Consider the following 24,956-nt stretch of genomic DNA (forward strand, 5'->3'; position numbering starts at 1 on the left):
GTCCCTGTTAAGGTAGCTTTCTTTATGTGGACAGCTGCTTTGGAGAATTTTGTCACATTAGATAACTTACATAGAAGAAATAACATTTGTTTGGCTCAAAATTTGGCATACACATTAAGAACATAGATAACATTTTATTCAATGTGAGATTTTCAAAATTTATATTCAATAAAAAGTTATTAAATGGCGTCACTTGATCTAGGAGTGTTCGCGGTGCGGTTTTGGGCTAGTTTTAGCAATGCACTTTGTGGTGTGGTTTAGCTAAAACCATAACCGCACTGCACCTCATTTTTTGCGGTCACATATGCAGGACAATACAGTGCAGTTTAGAGTTTAGCTAAAATCATAACCGCACCACACCTCATTTTTGCGGTCACAAGTGTGATGCGCTATATAAGATGTGGTTTGAACAATTTGAAGTCGGTATATTTTTCAAATTTTAGGTTTTTCCTGCCAATCTCAAAACTGATTTTTCCCTTTGTTTTGGGCCAAGTTTTAAACTATTGAGCTAGTTTTTCTTTATTTTGGGCTCTCTTTCCTAATCAACACTTGCTAGGCTAATTAATTTTTTTTTTTCCCTTGAAAACTAGAGTTATTAAACTATTAATAATATATTTAATATTAAATAAATAAATATATCAATATATAGAGAAGGTGCAGTGCAGCTTGTGCGGTTTTCTTATTTTGAAACTGCAAATTGCACTGCACCATGCGGTGTGGTGCACTATTACTTGCGGTGAGGTGCAATTATGCCATTTTGCTAGCGGTTTTGGTACGGTTTTTCCGGTTTGTGCGGTTTGGTGAACACCTCTACTTGATCCCGACCCTATATATATAGACCATATATATATATATATATATAACCCCGCAATGATACAACAATATTAACCAATATCAAAATATTTTATTCCTCTGCCTAAACTGAAATAGCCTATGGTATGGTATTGACAACTTTGGTCTTTTTTCTTTTTATAAATGTTATATATATATATATATATACACCTGACCAATAGTGTCCCTAAATTAATTCATGCTTTTCCTTTTCTTTAATGCTTACAATTTAGGGTTGAAGTTCTTTATTATAAAATTATGATGTTCATAATTTGTATTTTAACTTTTTAAATGGCATTGTAGCTTTTCATTGGTGGTTGGACCTCAGCAAATGTACCAATACCTTGGACAGAAGTGGAGAGCAAATTATTTGCTCTTAATGTGGTGAGGACAACTTGCTACTCCAAACTTTGAATTTTCCTTTTGGGTGATGCCAGTTGTTGCATTCGCGTGATGTTTAATATGTATTTAGGTGATTTACCTAATTTAGGGTCAATTTTCTTCTAAACTCTTCTTGCATGGATATATCATATATGTTGTTCCCATCTTTAATATGTTTCGGTTGCCCATTTTGGGTTTTGAAAATTGAACTAATACATGTTTTACCTCCATGTCATTATACTGGCTTCTGATTATATCTCCCATTTGGGAAGGCACGATTAATTACATTCTCCAAAATATATCTTCTATGTCATCTTATACTTAAATATTTGTAAGAATACCTCTCTGGGCTCAACCGTAATACTTGTGAGTTACTGTCAGTGTCGCTGATATAATGAAATCCAAAATACTAATATGTTAATTGGTATACCATTGTCACTGAAAATGTCAATTTGACAAAGCTTGATGAAGTGGAAAATTTTGATTCAATGATGCTTTCTGAGGATCAAGATAAGGCTGTATCATTTACAATGCTGATCCCACATGATGATTTTTTATCCCAGAAAAATTTAATGATGGGTGGAGTGCAAGGCTTCACTGTACTAAGTGCTACCAAAGGTGATTCCAAAATTGAAGCAAGTATCAAATGCAGGAATTGTTATCCTTCAACACTTCCAAAAAACTTGAATGCAAGAATAAATATTCTTAAGAATATCTTGCTGGGCACAGCCATGATACTTGCAAGTTACTGTCAGTATCGATATATTGAAATCCAAAATATGTTTGCCATATCATAGTCACTGAAAATATCGATTTGACAAACCTATTGATACATGCAAGCTCTATGTCTTTTTATTAATAACTTTTTGTATGCATATACTGGACTTTACGGTGACATGTTTTACTAGGTATATTTGTATTTAGGCCTCAGAAACTGTTGTGGTTACATGCTTGCAAGCAGCTTTTTATTTTATTATCTTCTCCTTCTCTCAACTTGGAATGTTTGAGGGTTGCTGTTTCAGTTCAATCTGTATGTCTCTGCTGGCCGCTTACATGGGTCACCTGGCTTGTACTATTCCAGAACCCTTGTAAGAGCTTCAGCGAGTCAGATCTTTTGATAGATTTGAGCTTCATTGAATATGGACTTTGTGATTCACATGTATTGCGGTTGGTTTTTATATACTCCTTACCTCCCCCCCCCCCCCCTTTTCACTCTTTCTACTGTGCTTATCAGTTGCTAAATTTATTTTAATATAAAGAAATAGTAGTAGGCCTTGAATCTATGAGAATCCATTTTGATCTTGTTCATTCTTCTATTGTCTATGATACTTAATTCTGTTCTAGGTATACAGATCTCTAGCTGATGTTGTTGGTTCCTATTCCAAGTTGATATCTGCTTTTCAATCAAATGCTAGGTCCTTACTGTAAGTACTCTTCTTTTATTTATCAGTTGGTGTTAGGATTGAGATCCACCTATATTGTTCAAATACTTTCTATCCATTTTACTTTATATTATACATTTTTGGGCATCATCTGACAAGATGTTTTACGGCTGAATTGCAAAGGGAAAAATGCCTTCACACCCCTTGAACTTTAATGTAATGGTTATTACACCCCTTAAACTTTTAATTTGGCCAATTTAGTCCTTGAACTTCACACATTTGCCAAATAGATATTTCATCAGGCTGTAAATGAACCAAACTGATTATGAACAACTCGGGCTTGGCTTGATAAAAAGCTTGTTCATGTTTGTTTATAAATAAGCCAAGCTTGAGCCTTAGTTTTAGGCTCGTTTAATAAACAAGCCAAGTCCAAGCAAAAACATTTGTTCACGAATAAGCTCGTGAGCTATTAGGCTTGATACACAACTATTAGGCTTGTTCAAGTATAAACTCATTTATAAGTTTATATGTGTTAGCTAAATATACTTATTACACATATCTTATTAATGACATGGCCAACTTGAGACTACTACCTATATTACTTTAATTTTATCCTTCTCTTTAAACTGATCAAGAACCACTTTAGACTATAGTTACATTTAAAAATAAATAAATAATTAAGTTGGTTACATATGATCCTTCTCTATCAATTATTTAAAGTGAAGTTATGAAATATGTTAGTATTTTCTCGTTCATAATAGTTACAAACAAGTATTTTTCTCGTCCTTTAGCATCTAACGTGAATGTAAAAATTGTATTTTGAACAATTGCTGAAGCTGTAGATAAGGAATGATGAATGAATGAATGAATGAATGAATTTAATTATGTAAATTATTAATTTAAATAATAGTTAACCATAAGTAAGATGCATGATAAAATGAGTATACTATTTTCTTTTTCTTTTTTCTTAATTTTAGAGATTTAAGCATCTAATAATGTAATTTTTTTAGATCTTAAGCTCAAAAACTTGATCTGAGCTCGAGTTTGAGCTTGATATTAAGCTTGAGTTTGGCTTGACTAATTACTCAAGCCAAGCTCAAACTTTTTGGCTTTCCCATGAGCTCAAGCTCAAACACTATTTTTAGGCTTGTCACAAGCTCAAGCCATGCTCGAGCTTTTGATTTTTCCTGACGAGCCAAGCTTGAACATGCACTACTCGACAAAGTTTGGCTCATTTACAGCCCTAAATTCATCACCTTGCCGTTAAATATTTAACGGACAACTCAAATCACGTGAAAGAAAAAGAAAGAAAGGGACGAAGAGAGATAGAGCTGGGTTCAGTTGAGGGATAAACCGACCAGAGAGAGGATTATAACCCACACCCCCAACAACTCTGACAACTCTCCACCAAACTGTTAGTATTTCCAAAGATGTGAAACTAACCAAAGAAGGGCAGGAAAATAAACCCCAAAGAGACAAATCCAGATTTCTAGAGTAAATTGACCAAGAAAGTTCCAAATTACATTGTTAATGTTATTCTAGACACATTTTAATGAGACAATTATTTTGGACATTTATTTGACAAAACTAAAAGAAGGAAACCTCCATAGCCAAAACTTCATCTCCTCAGTTGGTGTTGTATGGTGGACATAAATCTGAAGGGAATGAGAGTAGATCCATTTGACTGGGCAAGTGCAGATTTTGCAGTTGCTGATTTGCAAGCTAGTCACTGACCCAAAATTTTACACCACCACAAAATACCACCATACCCAGCAACCAAAAGCCTTGATGGCCACCACCATAAATCACCTCCCCACCAACTCCGATAACCCTAACGCAGACACCCCTCTCCTCTATCTTCTTTAACAATTCTACCATATTCATTGTTGAGAAGATGTGAGAACACAAATAACAAACAAATAAAAGTAGATCTGCAGAGGGACGATGAATCCACACAAGGAAGTTTTGTGCAGAAAATGAAAAAATTGAGTCCATAAACGGCGGTGGTGGATTCAACCAGTGGCTGCCAACTCCAAAACCTTGTTCCTCTTTCTGTCTTTGGTCAGTTTCTCTTTCTCTCTGTTTCTCAAAAAATTGGACCCTAGCTCTCTCTCCCTCTCCCTCTCAATCAGATCATTTGGTGTTTTTTTCCTTTCACATGAGTTGAATGTTAAATTTTAATTGCAAAGTGAGGGAAGTATCTATTTGGCACATAGTAAATTCGCCAAATTAAAAGTTTAGTGGGTGTAATGGCCACTATCTTAGTTCGTGGGGTGTCATGGCTTTTTCCCAATTGCAAATAAGGATTTTTGTAGCCAATATAGTTGGAATGTGGACTTAGTAGAGTTGAGTATCTGCCAATTTATTATATCAATGAATTTATTCTTGATGTTGCTTTGAGCTCTGACAAGTTTTTTTTGTTTGTTTGTTTTAGATTAGAACAAATTATGCTGTATTTATCATCTAGCATTGCTAGATCTGCCACAACCATTTCCTGTTTGGTACTGATTTGCTATTTTCAGATTATTTCTTGCTACGGGGATCTCAGAACCTCTGTCCTCAAATGCTTGCGCCTCAGCATTGCGTAAAATTTGTGAAGATGCTTCTGCAGTAATTTATGAACCTGCAAACTTGGAAATTTTGATGTGGGTAGGAGAGGTGAGCTACTTTCCAAAGCTATAATGGGTATTGCATGGATGCTTCACTCAATTGTTATATCTTTCAGTGATTTCTGTATAATTAATTTTGTCATTTATGCCAATTGCTGCTGACATTGGAATCCTACTTGATTTTTTTGCGAAATGTGGTGCCTTATTGTTTGCGACTTTTTTCTATTCCAGCTTCCTGATTATTATTAAATCTTCTCTTCAAATATTTAATAGGAATACATATTCATCTGTGTTCTTTGCCTTATAAGTAGTGTTTTGTTTACTAGGGTTTGGAGAAGAGGAATTTACCTTTGGAATATGAGGAAGAAATTGTCAGTGCAATAAGTCTGATCCTTGGTTCTGTTCCCAACCAAGAACTAAAGGGCAACTTGTTGGCCAGATTGCTTTCTTCTAGCTACGAAGCAATTGGAAAACTTGTAAGCTTTTTCTTGTGTGTTGTTATTTAAGATGCCTGTTTTCATTTTATGGGTTTGTGCTATGAGTATTATTAATCAAATAATAACCAATCAATTTGAAATGCAATTAAGATCTAAGAGATTAATGTTCTTTCAGGTTGAAGAAGATAACAAGCATTCTCTGAGACAAAACCCAGCTACCTATACACAAATTTTGACCTCTGCAGCAAGAGGGCTGTACAGGTAATGTTATTGAGATTAATTAGTTGGATAGCTTGCGGGGAAGCATGCAATTTAACACCTATGCTAGCTTGATTTGTCTTTGGTGGAAGGATTTAAATTGCTACCATTCCTATCAGTTTAGAATTTTCCAATAAGTTGTAATTTATTATAGTATCAAAGCAAGTCCTCTTGATTAGGCCTTATTCCTGGCACTTTCTTGTTCTAAGTTCAGAACTGGTGGAAAGGTCTTGGGAGGGTTTCATTAGGTTTTCTAAAGTTTGTTCTATTGGTAGATTAGGACCTAGTATGCTTTTTTTAGATGATATAGTTTTAGTGGATGAAGCTAGAAATGAAGTTAATGCCAAGTTAAAAATTTGGTGAGAGCTCTAGCATCTAAAGGATTTCAATTAAGAAGACTAGAATAGAGTTCATGGAATGTAAATTTTGTAAAAATAGAAATGAAGGGGCGGTTTGATGGTTGACCAGTGCAAGATTGGGAGTTGGAATCAATTGCATCTTTCTTAGATCTGATCTATTCTGGTCTGATGAGATGTAATGAAAGGGATTAGCTTTGTAGGAATCCATCCCCAGAGCAGATTTTTTATTTCAGATCCTATTGTAGGATTTTACTTTCTACTGCCCAACTCTCTTTGAAGCTGAAAGTTCGAACAAAGGTTAGTTTCTTCCTTTGGACTACTGCTTTGGGAAGGACCTTAACTACTGATAACTTGAGGGGTCAAGTTGTTGTGATTGATTGGTGGTGCATGTGTAAGAAAGATGGGGAGACTACTAATCATTTACTTATGCACTGCCCTATAGGTAGAGAGTTGTGGAACTTGGTTTTCATTATTCGGGTTGCAGCAGTGTTGTTAAAAGCGCTGAGCGCACTTAAGCGCAAAGGCCTCCTGGAGCCTAGGGGCAAAGCGCAAGCGCGCGCCTAATCGATGTGAAACGCACATTTAAAAAAAAAAAAAAAAATTAAAAAAAAAAAATATTAATGATCAATACAACAATCAAGTGATCAATTAATGATATAAATTACAATAAAACATTTCATATAATTTATATAACATTTATATAATTCTATTGTGCTTTACAATATATATGCAACCATGATATTTGATGGCCATGATTACAAAACATGGTTGAATCAAAATAGAAGTATAGAACCAGGAAGGCAAAGGCTAAAAAGTACTAGAATGTTAAGTAATGTTATCTTTGTAAGTGTTTGATTTAGTGTTTATTTGTGTTTGTTTGTGTGGTTGTGGTTAAAAGTTCAAAAATATCTAAAGAGATAGGCTTAAATGTATGGTAGCACACCACACTATTAGTTTTTATATATTAAATCAATGGCTTATATCAAACATATTTAGATCTAATGGCTAAAAATCAAATCAGGATTTTTTTTTAAAAAAAAAAAAAAATACAAAAAGCTCAAAAAACCGTGCTTTGCACTTAATAAAAAAGCTCAAAAAAGCGCGCTTAAAGCACGCTTTTGTGAGGGCGCTTCGCTTTAGAGGGAAAAAGCCCCAAGGGCTCTGCGCTTTGCGCTTTAAGCGCGCTTTTAACATTGGGTTGCAGTGGGTGATGCCGAGTGGGGTTGTGGATCTTCTAGCTAGCTGGTCACACAAATTCAACAGGTACAGATCTGCAAAAATTTAGACCATGATCCCTCAGTGCCTCATGGAGTATTTGGAGAGAAACAAATGCTTGTACTTTTGAAGGAGATGAGAGATCAATTCATGACTTGAAGCAGCTCTTCTCTATACTCTTTTCGAGTGGACAAATGCTTATTACAAGTAATAAAAAAAGACATGGCAATTAAGAGAGCTCTTCTCTAGACTCTTTTTGAGTGGACAAACGCTTAGTAAAAGTAATAAGAAGAGACATGGCAATTAAGAGAGTGACAGAGAGTATGACTATAGATAGATTAGAATGGATTGAAAAATTACATATGTGGACAACCCTAACTAACCTGTTGATTCATTTTGCATTTATTTTTTTATTATTTCCTTATGTGTCCTGAGGATGAAGAAAGAGAAACAATTAAAAAAAATTAAGAAATTTTGATATTTTAATGAATGTAGTGTGAAATAGATAATCTGATGTGGAATATTTTGAAAAGTGAGTATGAAAAACAGAAAAAAGTAGGTTCTTATGCTAAAATAAACAGAAATTTTTGGCCAAGCTAATGTGAATGCTTGATATGCTATTTTCCTTGTTTAAACAATTATTATCTCCGCATCAAAATTATACAATATCTTCTTCTCCAGCTCTCATGACTATTTGTTTCATTTCAGGATGGGAACTGTATTCAGTCATCTTGGAACGTCTTTGCCTACTGGGCCTTCTGCAGATGATCCCATACTAGCTCTTCTCACAGTATTTTGGCCCATGCTAGAGAAGCTTTTTATGTCTGGACACTTGGAGAATGGTAATTTAGCTGCGGCAGCTTGCCGGGCCCTTTCACAAGCAGTTCAGTCTTCAGGTATGATTAAAGACGGTAATTGTGACTTTCTTACTGGTCATGGTGTCTTCTCAATTCTCATCACAAAATATGTATAGAACCCTGAATTGGTTTTATCTGCAGGACAGCATTTCGTGGCGGTACTGCCCAAAGTACTAGATTGCCTATCGACTAACTTTTTGTCATTCCAAAGTCATGAATGCTACATTAGAACAGGTAGGGTATTTTGGTCTATGGTGATTTGAAAGCAGTGAAATTTAGTTTTATAGTATCTTCAGTTTTTATGAAAGGTTTGTCTTTCGTAATAATTGAACATTACGGTGTCTAAATGCATTACATTGTACATGATAAATGACATATAGGCATATTATAATCATTATATGCTTGATGTCCCTGCAAAGGTTGATGTTAATTGCTGCCATTTTTTATTGAACTTTTGCATTTCATTATTATCTCTCACTATATTTATGAGTCTTTTCCTTATGTCTTAGTATAAATCCTTCTTTAGCTATAATACCACATGACAATCTTATATATCCCTTATGTTTTCTTCTAATTTTTCCAATTGAATCCTCACTCATCCAATTCAGTCTTTCTTTTGAGGGGTTATCTATCAAATATTTCAACGTTTGGTTGTCTCAGAGAAATATTTTCACGACATGTGCCAAACCCAGATAATATATACCATTTAACTTCTTCAAAGGAATAGATTTAAGCATATCATCTCCTTCAGTAGTGATGTTTTCAGTTAGCCATGACCATAGATTTTCTTTAGTCATATTAAATGCATTTAACTTTTTTTGAAGAAATAGATTTAAGCATATCATCATCCTTCAGCAGTGATGTTTTCACTTAGCCATGAGTATATAATTTTCTTCAGTCATGTCAAATACAACTAAGTCAAGGTAGAACTCTATCGAAATTTGGCCAGCTAATAATCAATTAAGTGGACTGGATCCAAACCCATAAAAGAGAAGAAAACAATACCAGCTTCATCAATTAACCAACAGATGAACACCAAGAGTCAAGATTGCAATCAACCACTCCAGAACTTCAATCCCTGTATGAGCTATATTCCAATTTTTTGATAGGTACACGGGCTGAACTCCTTAAGTTTTAAAACAAATTCAATTTCAACAACTCAGCAAACAAAAAACGCTCTGTAATGTGAATTGGTGAAGACTGAACTTCTAAAATCCACCCCCAAAAAAAAAAAAAAAAAAACTTTATAAATCTTAGCTATAATACCACATGACAATCTTATATATCCCTTATGTTTTCTTCTAATTTTTCCAATTGAATCCTCACTCATCCAATTCAGTCTTTCTTTTGAGGGGTTATCTATCAAATATTTCAATGTTTGGTTGTCTCAGAGAAATATTTTCACGACATGTGCCAAACCCAGATAATATATACCATTTAACTTCTTCAAAGGAATAGATTTAAGCATATCATCTCCTTCAGTAGTGATGTTTTCAGTTAGCCATGACCATAGATTTTCTTTAGTCATATTAAATGCATTTAACTTTTTTTGAAGAAATAGATTTAAGCATATCATCACTATGTTTTCACTTAGCCATGAGTATATAATTTTCTTCAGTCATGTCAAATACAACTAAGTCAAGGTAGAACTCTATTGAAATTTGGCCAGCTAATAATCAATTAAGTGGACTGGATCCAAACCCATAAAAGAGAAGAAAACAATACCAGCTTCATCAATTAACCAACAGATGAACACCAAGAGTCAAGATTGCAATCAACCACTCCAGAACTTCAATCCCTGTATGAGCTATACTCCAATTTTTTGATAAGTACACGGGCTGAACTCCTTAAGTTTTAAAACAAATTCAATTTCAACAACTCAGCAAACAAAAAACGCTCTGTAATGTGAATTGGTGAAGACTGAACTTCTAAAATCCACCCAAAAAAAAAAAAACTTTATAAATCAGCAAACAATCTTCAAAATCACACACACACACACATATATATATAAGGCTAGTAAATTGAAAAATCATTGTAAGATAGAAACAATAATCACTGAGAGAGAGGTGAACCAAACCATGTGGTTGCCAGACCTAGGTCTGTGGTGGTGTTGACAAGCGCCCTTTGATATCTGATAACTATCTCCAGATTGCTTTAACGAAAATTGGGGTTTGATATTAGGGTTAAATGAGAGAAGAAAAATGGAGAGAGATATTTGAGAAAAGGTTTGGGGCTGTGTTAACCAGTCCCACCTTTGCAAATATTTATATTTGGGCTTTATTGAATGATTATAAGAATACCCTTATGCCAATGTAAAATATAACAAGAAGTAACTCTAAGTATATCATGCCTTGTCAATAATTCAATGTAGACATTTTCTAAGATAGTAGGTGCATGGTTTGCAGAAATAGTTAAATTATTTGGTCATGTTAGCTGCTTCTTTGTTGAATGCAATGAACAACTAGACTACTTACTTTCCCTTCCTTTCTCTTTGGGACCATCATTTTCAGCTTCTGTTGTCATTGAAGAATTTGGTCACAGGGAGGACTATGGACCTCTTTTTGTCACCACTTTTGAAAGATTTACATATGCAGTATCGGTAGTGGCTCTTAATTCTTCGTATATATGTGACCAAGAACCTGATCTAGTGGAGGCCTACACAAACTTTGCATCCACATTCGTTCGGGGCTCTCCTAAGGTTTTGTAAATCTTTATTTTTATTGATTTACTTTTTCCAAAAGAAAAAAATTTCCTTTCATATAGTTCTAGAAATTGAAAGGATTGTATAAATAATTATTTCATTGAGATTTTCACTTATTTGATGTTTACAGGAAGTACTGGCTGCATCCAGTTCACTTCTTGAAGTTTCCTTCCAAAAGGCAGCTATATGTTGCACAGCTATGCATCGTGGGGCAGCACTAGCTGCAATGTCATATTTGTCTTGTAAGCATATTGGATGGTTTTCTTTCTTTCTTTAATTTTATTTTTTATTTTTACTTTTAAATCTTGTTTACTTTCCCCCTGCTATTATAATACCTGAGAAAGCCAGAAAAGACATGTATTGCATTGTAGCTCAGCTTTCTTTCCAGCAAACAAAATGTGCATTAACATTTTTGTGTTTTTAAAACTATATTTAGTTGAGGCATAATAAGTCAATTTTCTTTACTCAAACTATATCTATGTACTATTGGATTTTGCTCCACTTTCTCACTTAAAGTACTGGCTCATGTTAACACTAAGTTATATGTGATCCACATCCTTAGTGTTGAAACTGATGGATCCACATTTTGTTTGTGGCTGTAATACTTACTTCTTTGTCTGTAGCTGCTTTCTGTGGTGTTTCTTTGTATATGTCTGATATCCCAGCAGTTTAAGGCAGAGAATAAAGTTGATAGACAAATGCTGCTTTTTATCACTTATTTGTTTAAAACTTAAAGCAGTCCACTAAACTTGCAGTTCACAGATGGTTTCTGTTATTTTCCCTAAGTGTTCTTAATAATATGTAATCGACCTTTTCTAGTCACTAAAAAGTGTGTTTCTATTATTTGTTCTTTTACCTGTCAAAAAAGAGAGAAAAAAAAAAGTTTTCTACAGTATGGTTGATAACTATATTGAATGGGTATGTGCCTTTGTTGAATGTTTATCTCTTTGGATTTTTGAGTTGATTTAAAATTTTGTTAAGATGAGGTGTTTCAACTCTAATTTTATTGAGCTTTCTAGGTTTCTTGGATGCGGGCCTGGCCTCTTTATTGGAGTGCCTAACTTGCATTTCCGAAGGATCATTCAGTGCCATAGCAATTCAGATCATATATCATAGTGGCGAGGGCCTTGTATCAAATGTGGTGTATGCTTTACTTGGCGTTTCAGCAATGTCTCGGGTAAATACAACTCTTAATTGCATTACATAGACATGCATAGAGTAAAAAGTAGTATTTATCCATGTGTCTATTGTATTGCATTTATGAAAGGTTTTGTATTATAGTATGGAGTTCAATTAACGCAGTAAAAGCAGACAGAAAGTGATTAAGTGCTCAGGTGAAGATTGAAGTTTCATTTTTTCATTATCTATAAGCAAAATATTATATTTTCTTGGGATTTATTTTTTTAATTATATTTGGGCTCAAGTCCAGTATTATCAAACCTAGACCAGACCCAACTGTGAAACAGGAGAAGCTCTGCCTCAAGCCTCTATCTTGTTTGCATCCTCAATATGACCATTTAGAGACTGAAACCTGGATTAATTCATATGAACTAAACAATCTACAGTTGAATGGTGGCAATTGGACTATTTGGAATCTGGTACTAGTTTATATTACTTGAAAAATAAATGTGGGGGGGCAGTAGGACTTGAACTTATAGTCCAGGGTTCCAAGTGTATTGCCATTACTATTATTCCAGAAAGGCTTCAAGCTTGTAACAGAGACAATATTTATACGCCTGTTCGCTGTGCCAATAAGAATGTGTGAAACTGTAAACCCGGTTATTTATCTCTTGATCAGATTGCTGTCTGGAACAGCTCTGATAACCATGCTCTATAGTCTTTTTCCTTGTAAAAAATTAATCCGAGTTTGTTTAAGTGGCAATATTGAAGTTCTGACTTTTTTTTTTTTTTTTTTTAATAATAGTTCTGAAAGTTTGTTAGTCACCCCATATTGCACTTTTTATACCTTTTTGTTTTTTTATTGATTTTTCCCCTTTCTGAACACATGGTTTGACTTTTCTTGTCATATGAGTAATTATCTTTGGTTTGATTTTCTCTTGCTAGCTCGTGTGTGCCTGGACCCTTGTGTATGGTGTGGGTTTTAAATCGTTAGTTTTCCCCTGGTTACCTCAAACCTGAAGGCTAATGGTTTAGGAAGAAAGTAATGTTTTTGTTCATATAATTATTCGGAATTGCAAGAAATACTAATGATTTTTGGTGGGAGCCAAACAACATAAAATGTTTTTTGACTCATTTTTAAGGTCGTCAACCAAACATAGGAAAACAAAGTCAGCTTTCCAGAAAACGATTCACTTTTCAAAAATTGTTTTCTGTTGAAACAAATGGATGTATAGACCACTCCCCAGTGTTTCACAGGGATATTAATCACATGAGTCGGTGCTGTAATGGATACTTCAGTTCGTGGTTCACTGGAATGCCTGTGTGTAACATTCTACAAAGAACTTATTGTAAACTTCCTTCAGATATGATGTTATCTGATTCAGAGAGGAAGAACTTGCAGCAGTATCTCAATTTCAATTCAATCATGGGTTTGATTTCGCACTCCATGTTCTGAGAAATATTAACCATCCAAAAGAGGAAAAAACGGAGTCTTTGTCTAAAGAAATGCCTTAAGAAAGGGCAGATGTATAGAACCTTTCAACGAGAGAGTGCTTTTTCAACTCTCTCAAAATGGAATCTATTCCAAACATATATGCCATATTTCCTTATTTCGACAGTGTACAAATATCTAAATTTGACATTTTTAGATACTTTCTCAGACCTATTGCCAATACTAAGCAGCATCCAAAAATTTGTATCCATTTTTCATGATATTATGCATGGATAAGCCTTCTTAGAGGGACCAGTAGGCCATGCCACTTGCCACTTGGCTACATAACATAACCAGAAAACCAGAAACAACGGTTTGCTTGGGTTCCAAATCAACTAACCTGAACCAGAACTATATAGCAGGAACAAACTCAAACATCCATCCTGATAATAAATCATACGGTGAATTGTAATTTTCCATCCTAAACTAATGGGTAAATTCACAATGTCACCTAAACTTTAAAATTGAGCAATCACCCCAAATTTTCACTCTAAATGCAAATAGCCCACTATTGCAAATTATGATGTTAAATTTAAAGTTCTTACCGTGTGGTTGTCATAGATAATAGAGGCTTTTGTTTCATCTTAAAACACTTTTAAATTGCTAGTCATGTGATAAATATTTTAAAAACTTCAATTTTTATACTAATTTTAAATGATAAGGGACTAATTTTCATTTATGGTGTAACTTCAAATGTTGATCACTCGATTTTAGAGATCAAGAGGACAATGCAAATCACATGGTGAAATCAAATTGCCATAAATAACCCCAAAATTTTAGGGTTAGCTGAAAATTGCATTTAAATTATTTTGTTGTTGTTGAAAATGTTATGTTTCTAAGACTTATATAAAAACTGACACTTTAAAATATGTGAGTCCAACTCACACTTTAAGAGATGAAATCTTGGGTTCAACTCATGAATATACTTGTAGTACTTGAGATTAACTCACATTTTAGATTGACATGTCAAGAGTGATTTGATTGTGAGTTGGACTCATGATTTCAACCTAAAAACATAAGTGAACTCACCATTTCAAGTAAACTCGTTAGTTAAACCCACAATTTCAATCTTGAAACCATGAGTTCAACTCACGTTTTTAAAGAGCCACATTTTTTCAGATAAATTTCAGAAACATAATATTTTCAATATGTTTTTTCATTTTATTTTTTAAAATACAAATTTTCAGCCGAATGACTCCTAAATCATAAGACTGTTAAAGATTAATAAACACAAATGAAAAGTAGTTTTGGTTTAGTAGGTTCAGTGGCCTTAATTCCAAAGTGAAACTGACCCAATGGTCTTGGCTGGATTTGAGTACTCAAAGCCGGCCTGTACAAATCCACTCACATTCACACATGGATGTATATAAATGGGCACAGAAGTGTGCATGTGCCTCCCCCAACACCNTCATGATTTCAACCTAAAAACATAATTGAACTCACCATTTCAAGTAAACTCGTTAGTTAAACCCACAATTTCAAATCTTGAAACCATGAGTTCAACTCACGTTTTTCAAAGAGCCACATTTTTTCAGATAAATTTCAGAAACATAATATTTTCAATATGTTTTTTCATTTTATTTTTTAAAATACAAATTTTCAGCCGAATGACTCCTAAATCATAAGACTGTTAAAGATTAATAAACACAATATGAAAAGTAGTTTTGGGTTAGTAGGTTCAGTGGCCTTAATTACAAAGTGAAACTGACCCAATGGTCTTGGCTGGATTTGAGTACTCAAAGCCGGCCTGTACAAATCCACTCACATTCACACATGGATGTATATAAATGGGCACAGAAGTGTGCATGTGCCTCCCCCACAACCCAGACCCACACACACATACAAAGAGAGAGAGAGAGAGAGAGAGAGAGAGAGACCGCTGAGTGTAGCCACCCATGCAAAGATTCCCAAGAAAGATTAGCCTTCCAGGTTGTTCTCTCACTTAAACTGCAAATTGCTGCTAATTGTTGCAAGATTGTCGCACATTTGTGAACCTATAAGAAAGAACAGAAAATAACTTCTTAGCTGTATTCCAATGGATGTATATTCATGATACACCTATTATCAGTAAGGCAAATGGGTGTCCCCTGAAAGTGAATATGCTGTATTCTCTTTTGTATAGGAATTGGGGGAAATATGCTAATTAGAAATTAAATCAGCCAAATTGTTTTCTTAACACACCTAGGGAAGGACAACATTGTTATTGACAAAATTGACTATTTGTCTCTCTGTTAGAGGTGTTGCAAAAATATCTGCGATCGAGTAAACAGCTCTACAAATGTTTCATGTTTGTGTTTACTGAGGGACATTCTCTTTGTAATTAGAGTTTGTAATGAGCCACATGAAAGTGCCATAGGCAACACACACACACGCAAGTATATCCACAGTTATATATGTACTCAACTTTTCTAATGAAATCTATCACTAAATTTGTGTTCCATCTATCATGAATATTTTAAATCTGGAGCTTTATTTATGGTATACTTAGTGCTGCAGTTGAAGATGTTTCAACTTGATATCCTCTACCAAAAGAGAAACATTTTATGAATTTACTTGTAACTGGCTCCCTGCTTTGCTTTTATCACTCTCCCTGCCTTGCTTTTGTCACTATTCTCTTGTTCGAAAGATAATGTGGATATTCTTTGTTTCTCCTTGTCTGTGTCAGATTATTTGACTGCTTTAGTTATACAGGTGCATACTCTTCCTGTTGAATATCTAAACCAGGGGGAAGCAGAATCTGTAGTGCCAGTATGGTTAAAGGCTCTTGCTGGTGCTGCCTCAGACTGTCTTGAGAGCAAGAGCTGTGATGGGGGGAAAAATAATTATGGGCATATGCAAGGGAAAGGGGGAAGAGTTTTGAAGCGTCTACTCCGTGAGTTTGCTGATAGTCATCGGAATGCCCCAAATTTGACTTGATGGTAGCAGAAAACTTCTGTCATCGGAATGTCCCAAATTTGACTTGATGGTAGCAGAAAACATCTGTTATGTTGTATACAGCTGATCCAGCCCGCAGCTTCAAGAGTCATCGAGGGGGCCTTCATCCTGGAGCTGACAGCACCTTTTGTATTTGTTGTAAATTGATGGCTTGTTTTAAAGGTTGGTCAATCTTGGGGCGAGTATTTGAGAATGCCCCACGTATATTATTCTTTGTAGTGTTGTACAGTAGTATAATGTCCCCAATTTTGACATATTCCGGAATCTGATTATAATTTATTCTGAGTTCCTATTTTTTCTTTTTTAGCTCGGATCAGATTTCTATGTGAAGAAGCAGCTAGAGATGAGGATGTAATATGTAAAAAAGTGATGATACTTATTGCTCTCATTCTACATTGCACATTCTTGTTTGATTAATGGAAAAATCAATGGTCATATTTACCAGCTATTGCAGATACTGTGTATCATTGATCTTGCATAAAACGATGTACAGATTACAGACCTTTTTGTCCCTTTTAGAATTGATTCTGTTCGTTTTTGTTTTTATTTTATTGCTGTGCAACGTGTAGCTACATATGAAACTCAATTTGGTGTGGTGTACTAAATGAATAATTCCAACCCTAGTTTATTGGGGAAGTAAAACAAAGGAAAGAGGGAAACTAATGGCATGCCTGCGCGGCTACACCCGTTATTAAAACCCTAAAACCACTTTTCGTGCAAGGATGATTGTATTTTGATATAATAATCCCTTTAATGAAATTTTCTTTTGAAACCTTAAAAAGAAGTTAAATGGTTTGCCACATTCTACGCAATATTAGGATGCCTAGATATTGTTCATTATGAGCTTCAAGACTAGATTCCCCATTCTGCTGACCATGGTTCTAATGGGGAAATCCTGAAAACTAAGCTAGTTAAACACTGACCTTAATTATTGAAGTTATTTTCGCTTACAAGTGAGGAGGAGAGATTCACATCCATGTACAAAGAATTGGTAATACCACTAGGGCACACGACTCTTGATGATCTTATTTATTAAAAGTTACAAATCGTATGTTTAACCATGTATATACTAAATATAACAAAATGATACACAATATCTACAAAATCCTATGTTTAACAATTTTGCATGCAAGGCGAAGCTTTAATGGGGAAATATTGTAGTATTTTCAATGCTTTGTAATGACTAATAAAAATATATGAAAAATTACATTCCAAATTCTTAAAAAAAAAAAAAAAAAAAAAAAAAAACTTTACTGTGATGCTTTATTTTCAATCCGTTTTACAATACTTCAATAAATGTATATCACTTACTTCCCAAAAAAAATAAAATAGTATGTAAACGTGTAAATTTGCCTATAATACGTGCCTTCAAATTCAATTCACTTTGGTCCATTTCGGTCCACTTTGGTCAATTCCATCCATTGCATCTATTCAGTCCAATTCGATCCACTCAGTCGAGAAATGTCTAATCTGCTCTATTTCAGTCCACTTTTGTTCTTACGGTTCATTTGGGTCCAATGGATCCATTTCGTCCAATTCGATCCACTTCGGTCCATTCAGTCCAATCTTGTCCACTTCATTCCTTTCAATCCAAGATACAAAAAGTTATATTACTATTTTTAATTATCTATACTATTATTTAAGGAGCTTCCCCTGTTTGAGATCCTTATTTTTTTACTTCAAAAATTCCTTACAACCCTATATTTAAATAAAGACAAAACTAAAAGACAACCTATATTTTTTTTTTACTTCAGTCCACTTTTGTCCTTTCGGTCCATTTGGGTACAATGGATCCATTTGGTCCAATTCGATCCACTTCGGTCCATTCAATCCAATCCGGTCCACTTCATTCCTTTCCATCCAAGATTACAAAAAGTTATATTACTATTTTTAATTATCTATATTATTATTTAAAGGGCTTCCCCTGTTATTTTTAATTATCTATATTATTATTTAAAGGGCTTCCCCTGTTTGGGATCCTTATTTTTTTTTACTTCAAAAATGTCCTACAACCCTATATTTAAATAGAGACAAAATTAAAAGACAATTTGGTAAAAATACAACTCTAACTCACACTAAACATCAATATATTTATAAAAGTAGAAACATCATACAGGAGTATATGAGGTCTTGCCAAGTGGTGCTCTAATTTTGCATTTAGCATTTTTTACCTCTTTCATTAAGCTTTTCTATATCAATATGTGCTATGATGGTCCCAAACATTTTCACTTTTTCAGTTTTCTATTAAAAAGTGAGAATTCACAATTTGACAAATTGGCCAATATTTCATACTTTTTATTTTTTGATGAAGTTTCATACTTTTCTCACAACCCATAATTTTGAGAAAAGTTTGTGTTCTAGAAATTTTCTTAGTACAATCCTTCATACAGTCCCATTATTTTTTCAAAGAAAACCTTTCTTTTTTGAAGAAATTGTATTAATGCAATCCTTCTATGTACAACTCTCTCTTCTTCTCTTCCCTTACTTTTTCCTCTCTTCTTTCTTTTTCATCTCCCTTACAACCAAATAGGATATTAGTTTTCAAATTTAGCTAATAAAAAAAATGTTTTGAGTATATTAATAAAAAGAGTCTGAATTTGGTAAGAATATGGTGTAAAATTCATATTTTACACTATCCAATAAGAGATGTCACATCAGCTTTTTACTTAAAATTCAATACATAATACCACAATTAGTAATATCTTAATAAACTCCCAATTTGATTGAATTTTCAGATGAGTATTATAATTGATTGAGTGTGGTTGTGCTTATTATTTAATACGTGATAAGATGATGTAACATGTTGGAATTAGAGGGTGTAAAACTTGGGTTTTAAACTACATCCTTAGAGAATTTAATCTTTAATAAAAATATGTAAAAAACATGTTTGATTACTGTTTTAGTCTTTAACACTTGTACTATGTATCAAAATGGTTTTTAACATCTTAAACGTGTCAATTTTGTTTCTCAACTTTTGATATTGTGTCAAAATAATCTTTATTATTAAGCGGTACATGAAAAGAATTTATTTATCTAACATTAATATCAAAATAATATTTTTATGCCATCTAAGCTATCCTTTGAATTACCACGTGTCCTTAATTAAAAAATAAAATAAAATATTTGAAAATATACTAATTGCATCTCCATAAGTAAATGAGATGTCATTTTATTAGCATAAATGAAAATTTCTTTTCTTTTCTTTTCCTTTGCTTTCTCAGCAACCAAATGGGGTTTAAGTCTTGACTTTTTAGTTAAAGTTCTCATGAACGTCATCTAAAAAACATACTATTTACCTAATTTTAAAATTAAAATTTAAAAACAAAAAAACAAAAAGCCAAATGTCAATTTTTTACATTATCATTTTTTTTAAGAAGTTAAAGTTATTATCAATTATATTATAAAAATCTTGTAAACTAACATGGTAATGAATATAATTAGTGTCATGTCAACAAGGTAATAAATCAATTTCCTAATTATTTTTCTATTTTGTGTTTAAAAATTTATACACCCATTTAATAAAAGTAGTGTGTAACCCCGTACATATGCACAAATACATTTCAAAACAATCACAATTATATATACGATTTAGAATCTAATTGGATCTAGACTCTTCAGTTTTTGTACTAAATAATTCACTTGCTACAAAAATTAAAAAATTAGATGGGACACATGGCGCAAAATTGAACTCCAATTAAAATTCAATTTAAAATCTAATTGAATTTAGATTATTTGATTTTTGCACTTAATTATTCACTTGACACACAAATTTAAAAATTAGACAAGACACGTGGTGCAAAATTAGACGCCAATATATAAATGTATAGCAACCTACCATCACTTTATTTAAAACTAGCTTGTAACCCCATGCATATGCATGGATACACTAAAAGATATACAATAATATGCATACTATAATTCCTATATATATATATATATATAATTTAAATACTATTGATAGTCATTTTTATATTTTGTTAACTCTTTAGAAAATTTTGTAAGGATATTATTAGGTATAAAATATAAATTGTCAATGTTTATTTATTTATTTATTATTGTGAAGTACTTTTTTTTTTTTTTTTTTTTTACGATTCATTTATTATACACTCTTTATGTTTTTGTGCTTAATAACTCATTTGAATGAATATTTATGATGTGGTTCCATATTTGATTATAAAATTAAGAAATAAAATTCTTTAAGAATAAATAATTTAGGAAACATGTTGTAAAATTGAAACTCTACTTTGAAATTCTAATTTGAGTTTCTTTCAACTTCACCTATTATTATATATATAGATTACATGTTGTTCATGAAATCACAATCTCATATATGCCCTTTTTAAAGAGCCACTATCTCATCAAAAAAAAAAAAAAAAAGAAGAAGAAGAAGTTAGTATATTGCAATGTATTTGGAATGGTGAGTCCATCAGTTTTTGGAATCAATGTTTTTTTTTTATTTATTTTTATTTTTTTAACCTTAAATTGGACGCATGGCACAAAATTAGACAGTAATTGGAATCCAATTAAGAATTTAATTGGATTTTCTCTCAGTTTTGACTTTAATTATGTATATAAATTGGTTATTGGCCCGTGCGTTGCACGATTTTTTTTTTTTTTTTGTATGATTCTTTTTGGTAAATATTATGACTGGAGAACATTTTTTGGGAAAAAAAACTTCTTTTCATTTTTATGTAGTGATTTTAAAAAATACAATGAAGGTTTTATGATAAATTTTGTTAATTTTATAAATACATTTATATAAATAAAACTCATAAATGTATAAGATATACGTAAATGTATAATTCATAACTACGCATGAAAGTTATTGTATTTTTTAATTTCTATTAGCTAGATCACATTTCTTAAATAAATTGAACAACCATTTTATCATCTCATTATGCATGTAATGATTGGAATGTGTTAGTTAGTACATGATTGCTTGATAAACAATATTGAGTAAAAATTATTTTAATTCCATTTAAGAATTTTTTGTGAAATTTTCATTTTCATGTCCATTTTTTAATCTAATAGATTTAATTTTTCACGTTAGTTTAATGGAATAGTATTTGTTTATACCTTTTTTTTTTTTTTTTAACTACAATTGATAATTCACAAAATGAGTAAACAACTTATTGAGTATTACAAAAGATACAAATATTATATTAACATGAGCATGAATGAAGGGAGATTTCTACTCATTTTCTTGAAAAAAAAATGTACTTACAAAAATTCCAAACTTTATTAGGTAAAGAAGAATTAAGTTATAGATAGCAAAATTAATAAACCAAAAATTTTAGGAGCTTAAGAAGAGCCATTACTAGTTGAACAACCCAAAATACTCAAGGACCAAAAAAAAAAAAAAAAAAAAAAACCATCCACTCCACACCTCCATCGCAATGCTTTAGCTCAAGGAAAACAATAAATATAGAACATCCTTTAAAAAAATAATATGTTTATCATAATTAAGAGAAATCCTAACGGGTACTTCATTTGAGCATATGTGAAAAAGGCATATACATACCACAAATGGTAAAGGTGAAAGAAAAAAAGTTGCTAATCCTTTTAATATGGTTAATTGCTTTGCCTCAATTAGTCGCCCAAACAACATACCGCTTATTCATACCACAACCACAAATGACAATGCAGCATTGCCATTGATAATTGCCAATCTGAAAGTATAGATTTCTTCAATAGCTCTACCTTCGTTTCTTTTGCTAATATGTCTTTACTAAATCAAAATCAAACCACAAAAATCATATAAAAATCACCAAATTAGAGTTTAAAATTATAATTAAAATTTTAAAAGAAATCTAGGCACAACTGCACAAAAATTCCATGTAACTAAGTTACACTTAGGAATATTGACCCTTTTTCCTTTGTATAAATAGGGGGATCCCAATGGGATGAGGGGTTAACATTTTCTCTCCAAAACATTTATTGCAAGACCACAAAAGTTTTCCATGTAGACTTTTCATGCTTAAAGAACATGACTTGCCAACTAATCAAACTAGTGTTTTTAGTACCTAAGAATTTCACAACATCAAGAACAAACTCAGTGTATACAGTGTCAAATTCCATAGTCTTCTGTTACATCAAATGAATGTTTAATTTTTCTCACAAAGTTTGAATAATAAAACTTTGGGCCATAGTCTCAACTACAACTCTCAATCATGTTGGACTTGGATACACCTTTTCACAACGTATCATTATGAGATGCAGAAAAAATTCGGTGTACACAAGATTAGTATGGATGGGAAGAAATTTCATGCTATTCCAAATGGTTAGGTCAGTAAGGTTCCTATTCCAATTTAATGATCATGGAATTTTGTATACAAGTAATAATCAAGGAAACTTCGCCTAAAATAAGTGGACTTTCGCAAGAGAGAAAATTGATGTCTAGACAAATCAAGCTAAGGCCGACCAAAATGGACATATTCTTATTTTTTATCTTGATTTGTTCCATGTACAAGACTTATAGTCAATGCTTGGCGTATAAAAGTTGAACATCTTATTTAAAGTCATCCTCTGAAAGCTTGAGAAAAAATTCATTTAAACCAACACAATATATAAATTATAAAGGAATTAAAGAAAAATTGTCAAAAATAATGATTCTTATAAGGATGAACACAATAGCAATATCCTTTTAAAAAAAAAAAAAAAATCTATGCTTATTTTGTACTATGATAAAGTCCTATCATAAAGTTTTTTGAGACTATGTGATTAGTGATTAGAAGTTATAAATGAATAATCATCAATATATATATATATATATATATAAAGAGAGATCTCATGTGGAAGTAATGAGGTCTTGCCAAGTGGCGCTCTAATTTTCCATTTAACATTTTTTTACCTCATTCATTAAGGTTTTTTTTACTTTACTCAAAAGTTTACATTAACTTATTTTACTGTTATCTCATTAATCTTTCATTAATTTCCTAAGCTAATCACACCATTCTCTTTTTATTCATGTCTTTTAGCATACTCACCATTTTAATATTTTAAAAAAAGCAAAAAAATAATAATAATTAAGGACTAATAATAATAACTAACCAGATAAGGTCTTGGAGAGAGATAGAGAGACACAAAAATGTTGCGGGTTGTTAAATAAAACGCATTGTATATATTACCAAAATAAAAGACTGAGATTGACAAAACATTTGAAAGAAAAGAAAGAGAAATTTGAGGGGCTGCCCCTCCGTCATATTGGCCTCCACCACCATCAAGACGTCAAACTCCTGTGGGTATTTTCTTTTTTCTTTTTAAATTAGGGGATTAAATATGATTTAAGTTTGGGTATTTGGATGATAGTTTTTGTTTTTGTATATAAGTAGAGATAATACTTGTACGCAATGTAAAACATATTTTATCATGGTTTTAAATCATCTATAAGACACATGCATACACACTTACCCACACCATGTTTTAACGTTACACTATCGATAAGTGAAGAAGTGAGAGAGTTCGACATACTTTTATTTTATAGTATTAAATATGTAACACAACACAAATTAGTTATTTTCATGGTCCCATTACTCTTTTGTATTTATTTTTGGTTTCATGATTTAAAAAATAATAATAATCTTACCTTGAAAATGATATTTATATGCAGTGAAACTACTAAATTAATTTTTAATATCTTAAAATGTATATGTTTCTTTACTCTAATTTAGTTTACTTTTTTTATAATATATGTACAACACTATCAAAACCTCTTATATAAAATATTACAAAATTATCCGTGCATTGCACGAGCAACTTACTAGTTCTTAAAAATAGGGTCACTCTACCTGATGTTTAAGTAGAACAAAACTAAAGAACAATTTGTAAAAATACAACTTAACTCCCATTAAAACATTGCTTAAAAAATAGGACCACTCTCCTGTTGATTTTCAAATTATTTTATTCACTTATAAATTAGATTCTCAAAATAAAAATTATATATATAAAATAAAAACACAATTTTTTTTTGGATAAAAATAAACATGTAATATTTGTTCATTTTTTTGAAGCTAGCCTCATGACACTCTCTGGATGTAGTAGTAGTTCTAAATACGTAATATTAATGAGAAAACGTGTAAACCTCAAATTGGAATGAATGAAAATTATGAAAATATAAAAAAAAATAAAAATAAAAAGCCTCATCGCACACGCGAATTCGTGTGTGCGATGAGGCTAGCTTAATTTAATGATTTGTGGTATTATCTTTATGTTTTTTTTTACCTTAGTTGATATTAGTATTTTAGTTTTGAGAAATATTATGTTCACAATATTTTCATAACAAAATCCTAAGTGGCAAGTTGTTATTAATTATTATTAGTGGGCAAAAAAGTAATTTCAATTGTGGGTTCAAATTAGAACCAATAACAACTTTCCACTTTTAA

At 32.2% G+C, this 24,956-nt stretch overlaps 1 protein-coding gene across 1 annotated transcript in view; it reads left to right on the top strand.

The window, feature by feature from the left end:
* Positions 1 to 17,028, top strand: part of LOC112015510 (transportin MOS14) — a 29,629-nt gene extending 12,601 nt beyond the window's left edge. The window contains exons 10-21 of the mRNA XM_065779576.1: positions 1,135 to 1,228; positions 2,121 to 2,242; positions 2,557 to 2,636; positions 5,117 to 5,252; positions 5,530 to 5,679; positions 5,816 to 5,901; positions 8,181 to 8,368; positions 8,471 to 8,563; positions 10,840 to 11,027; positions 11,161 to 11,272; positions 12,050 to 12,233; positions 16,227 to 17,028. Coding sequence (XP_065635648.1) covers positions 1,135 to 1,228; positions 2,121 to 2,242; positions 2,557 to 2,636; positions 5,117 to 5,252; positions 5,530 to 5,679; positions 5,816 to 5,901; positions 8,181 to 8,368; positions 8,471 to 8,563; positions 10,840 to 11,027; positions 11,161 to 11,272; positions 12,050 to 12,233; positions 16,227 to 16,557 — 1,764 coding nt within the window. The 3' untranslated portion in view covers positions 16,558 to 17,028. The remainder of the gene's footprint in view (positions 1 to 1,134; positions 1,229 to 2,120; positions 2,243 to 2,556; positions 2,637 to 5,116; positions 5,253 to 5,529; positions 5,680 to 5,815; positions 5,902 to 8,180; positions 8,369 to 8,470; positions 8,564 to 10,839; positions 11,028 to 11,160; positions 11,273 to 12,049; positions 12,234 to 16,226) is intronic.
* Positions 17,029 to 24,956: the final 7,928 nt, after the last annotated feature.

This window comes from Quercus suber, unplaced genomic scaffold (genome assembly GCF_002906115.3).
Source record: "Quercus suber isolate HL8 unplaced genomic scaffold, Cork oak 2.0 scaffold_214, whole genome shotgun sequence".
NCBI lineage: Eukaryota > Viridiplantae > Streptophyta > Magnoliopsida > Fagales > Fagaceae > Quercus > Quercus suber.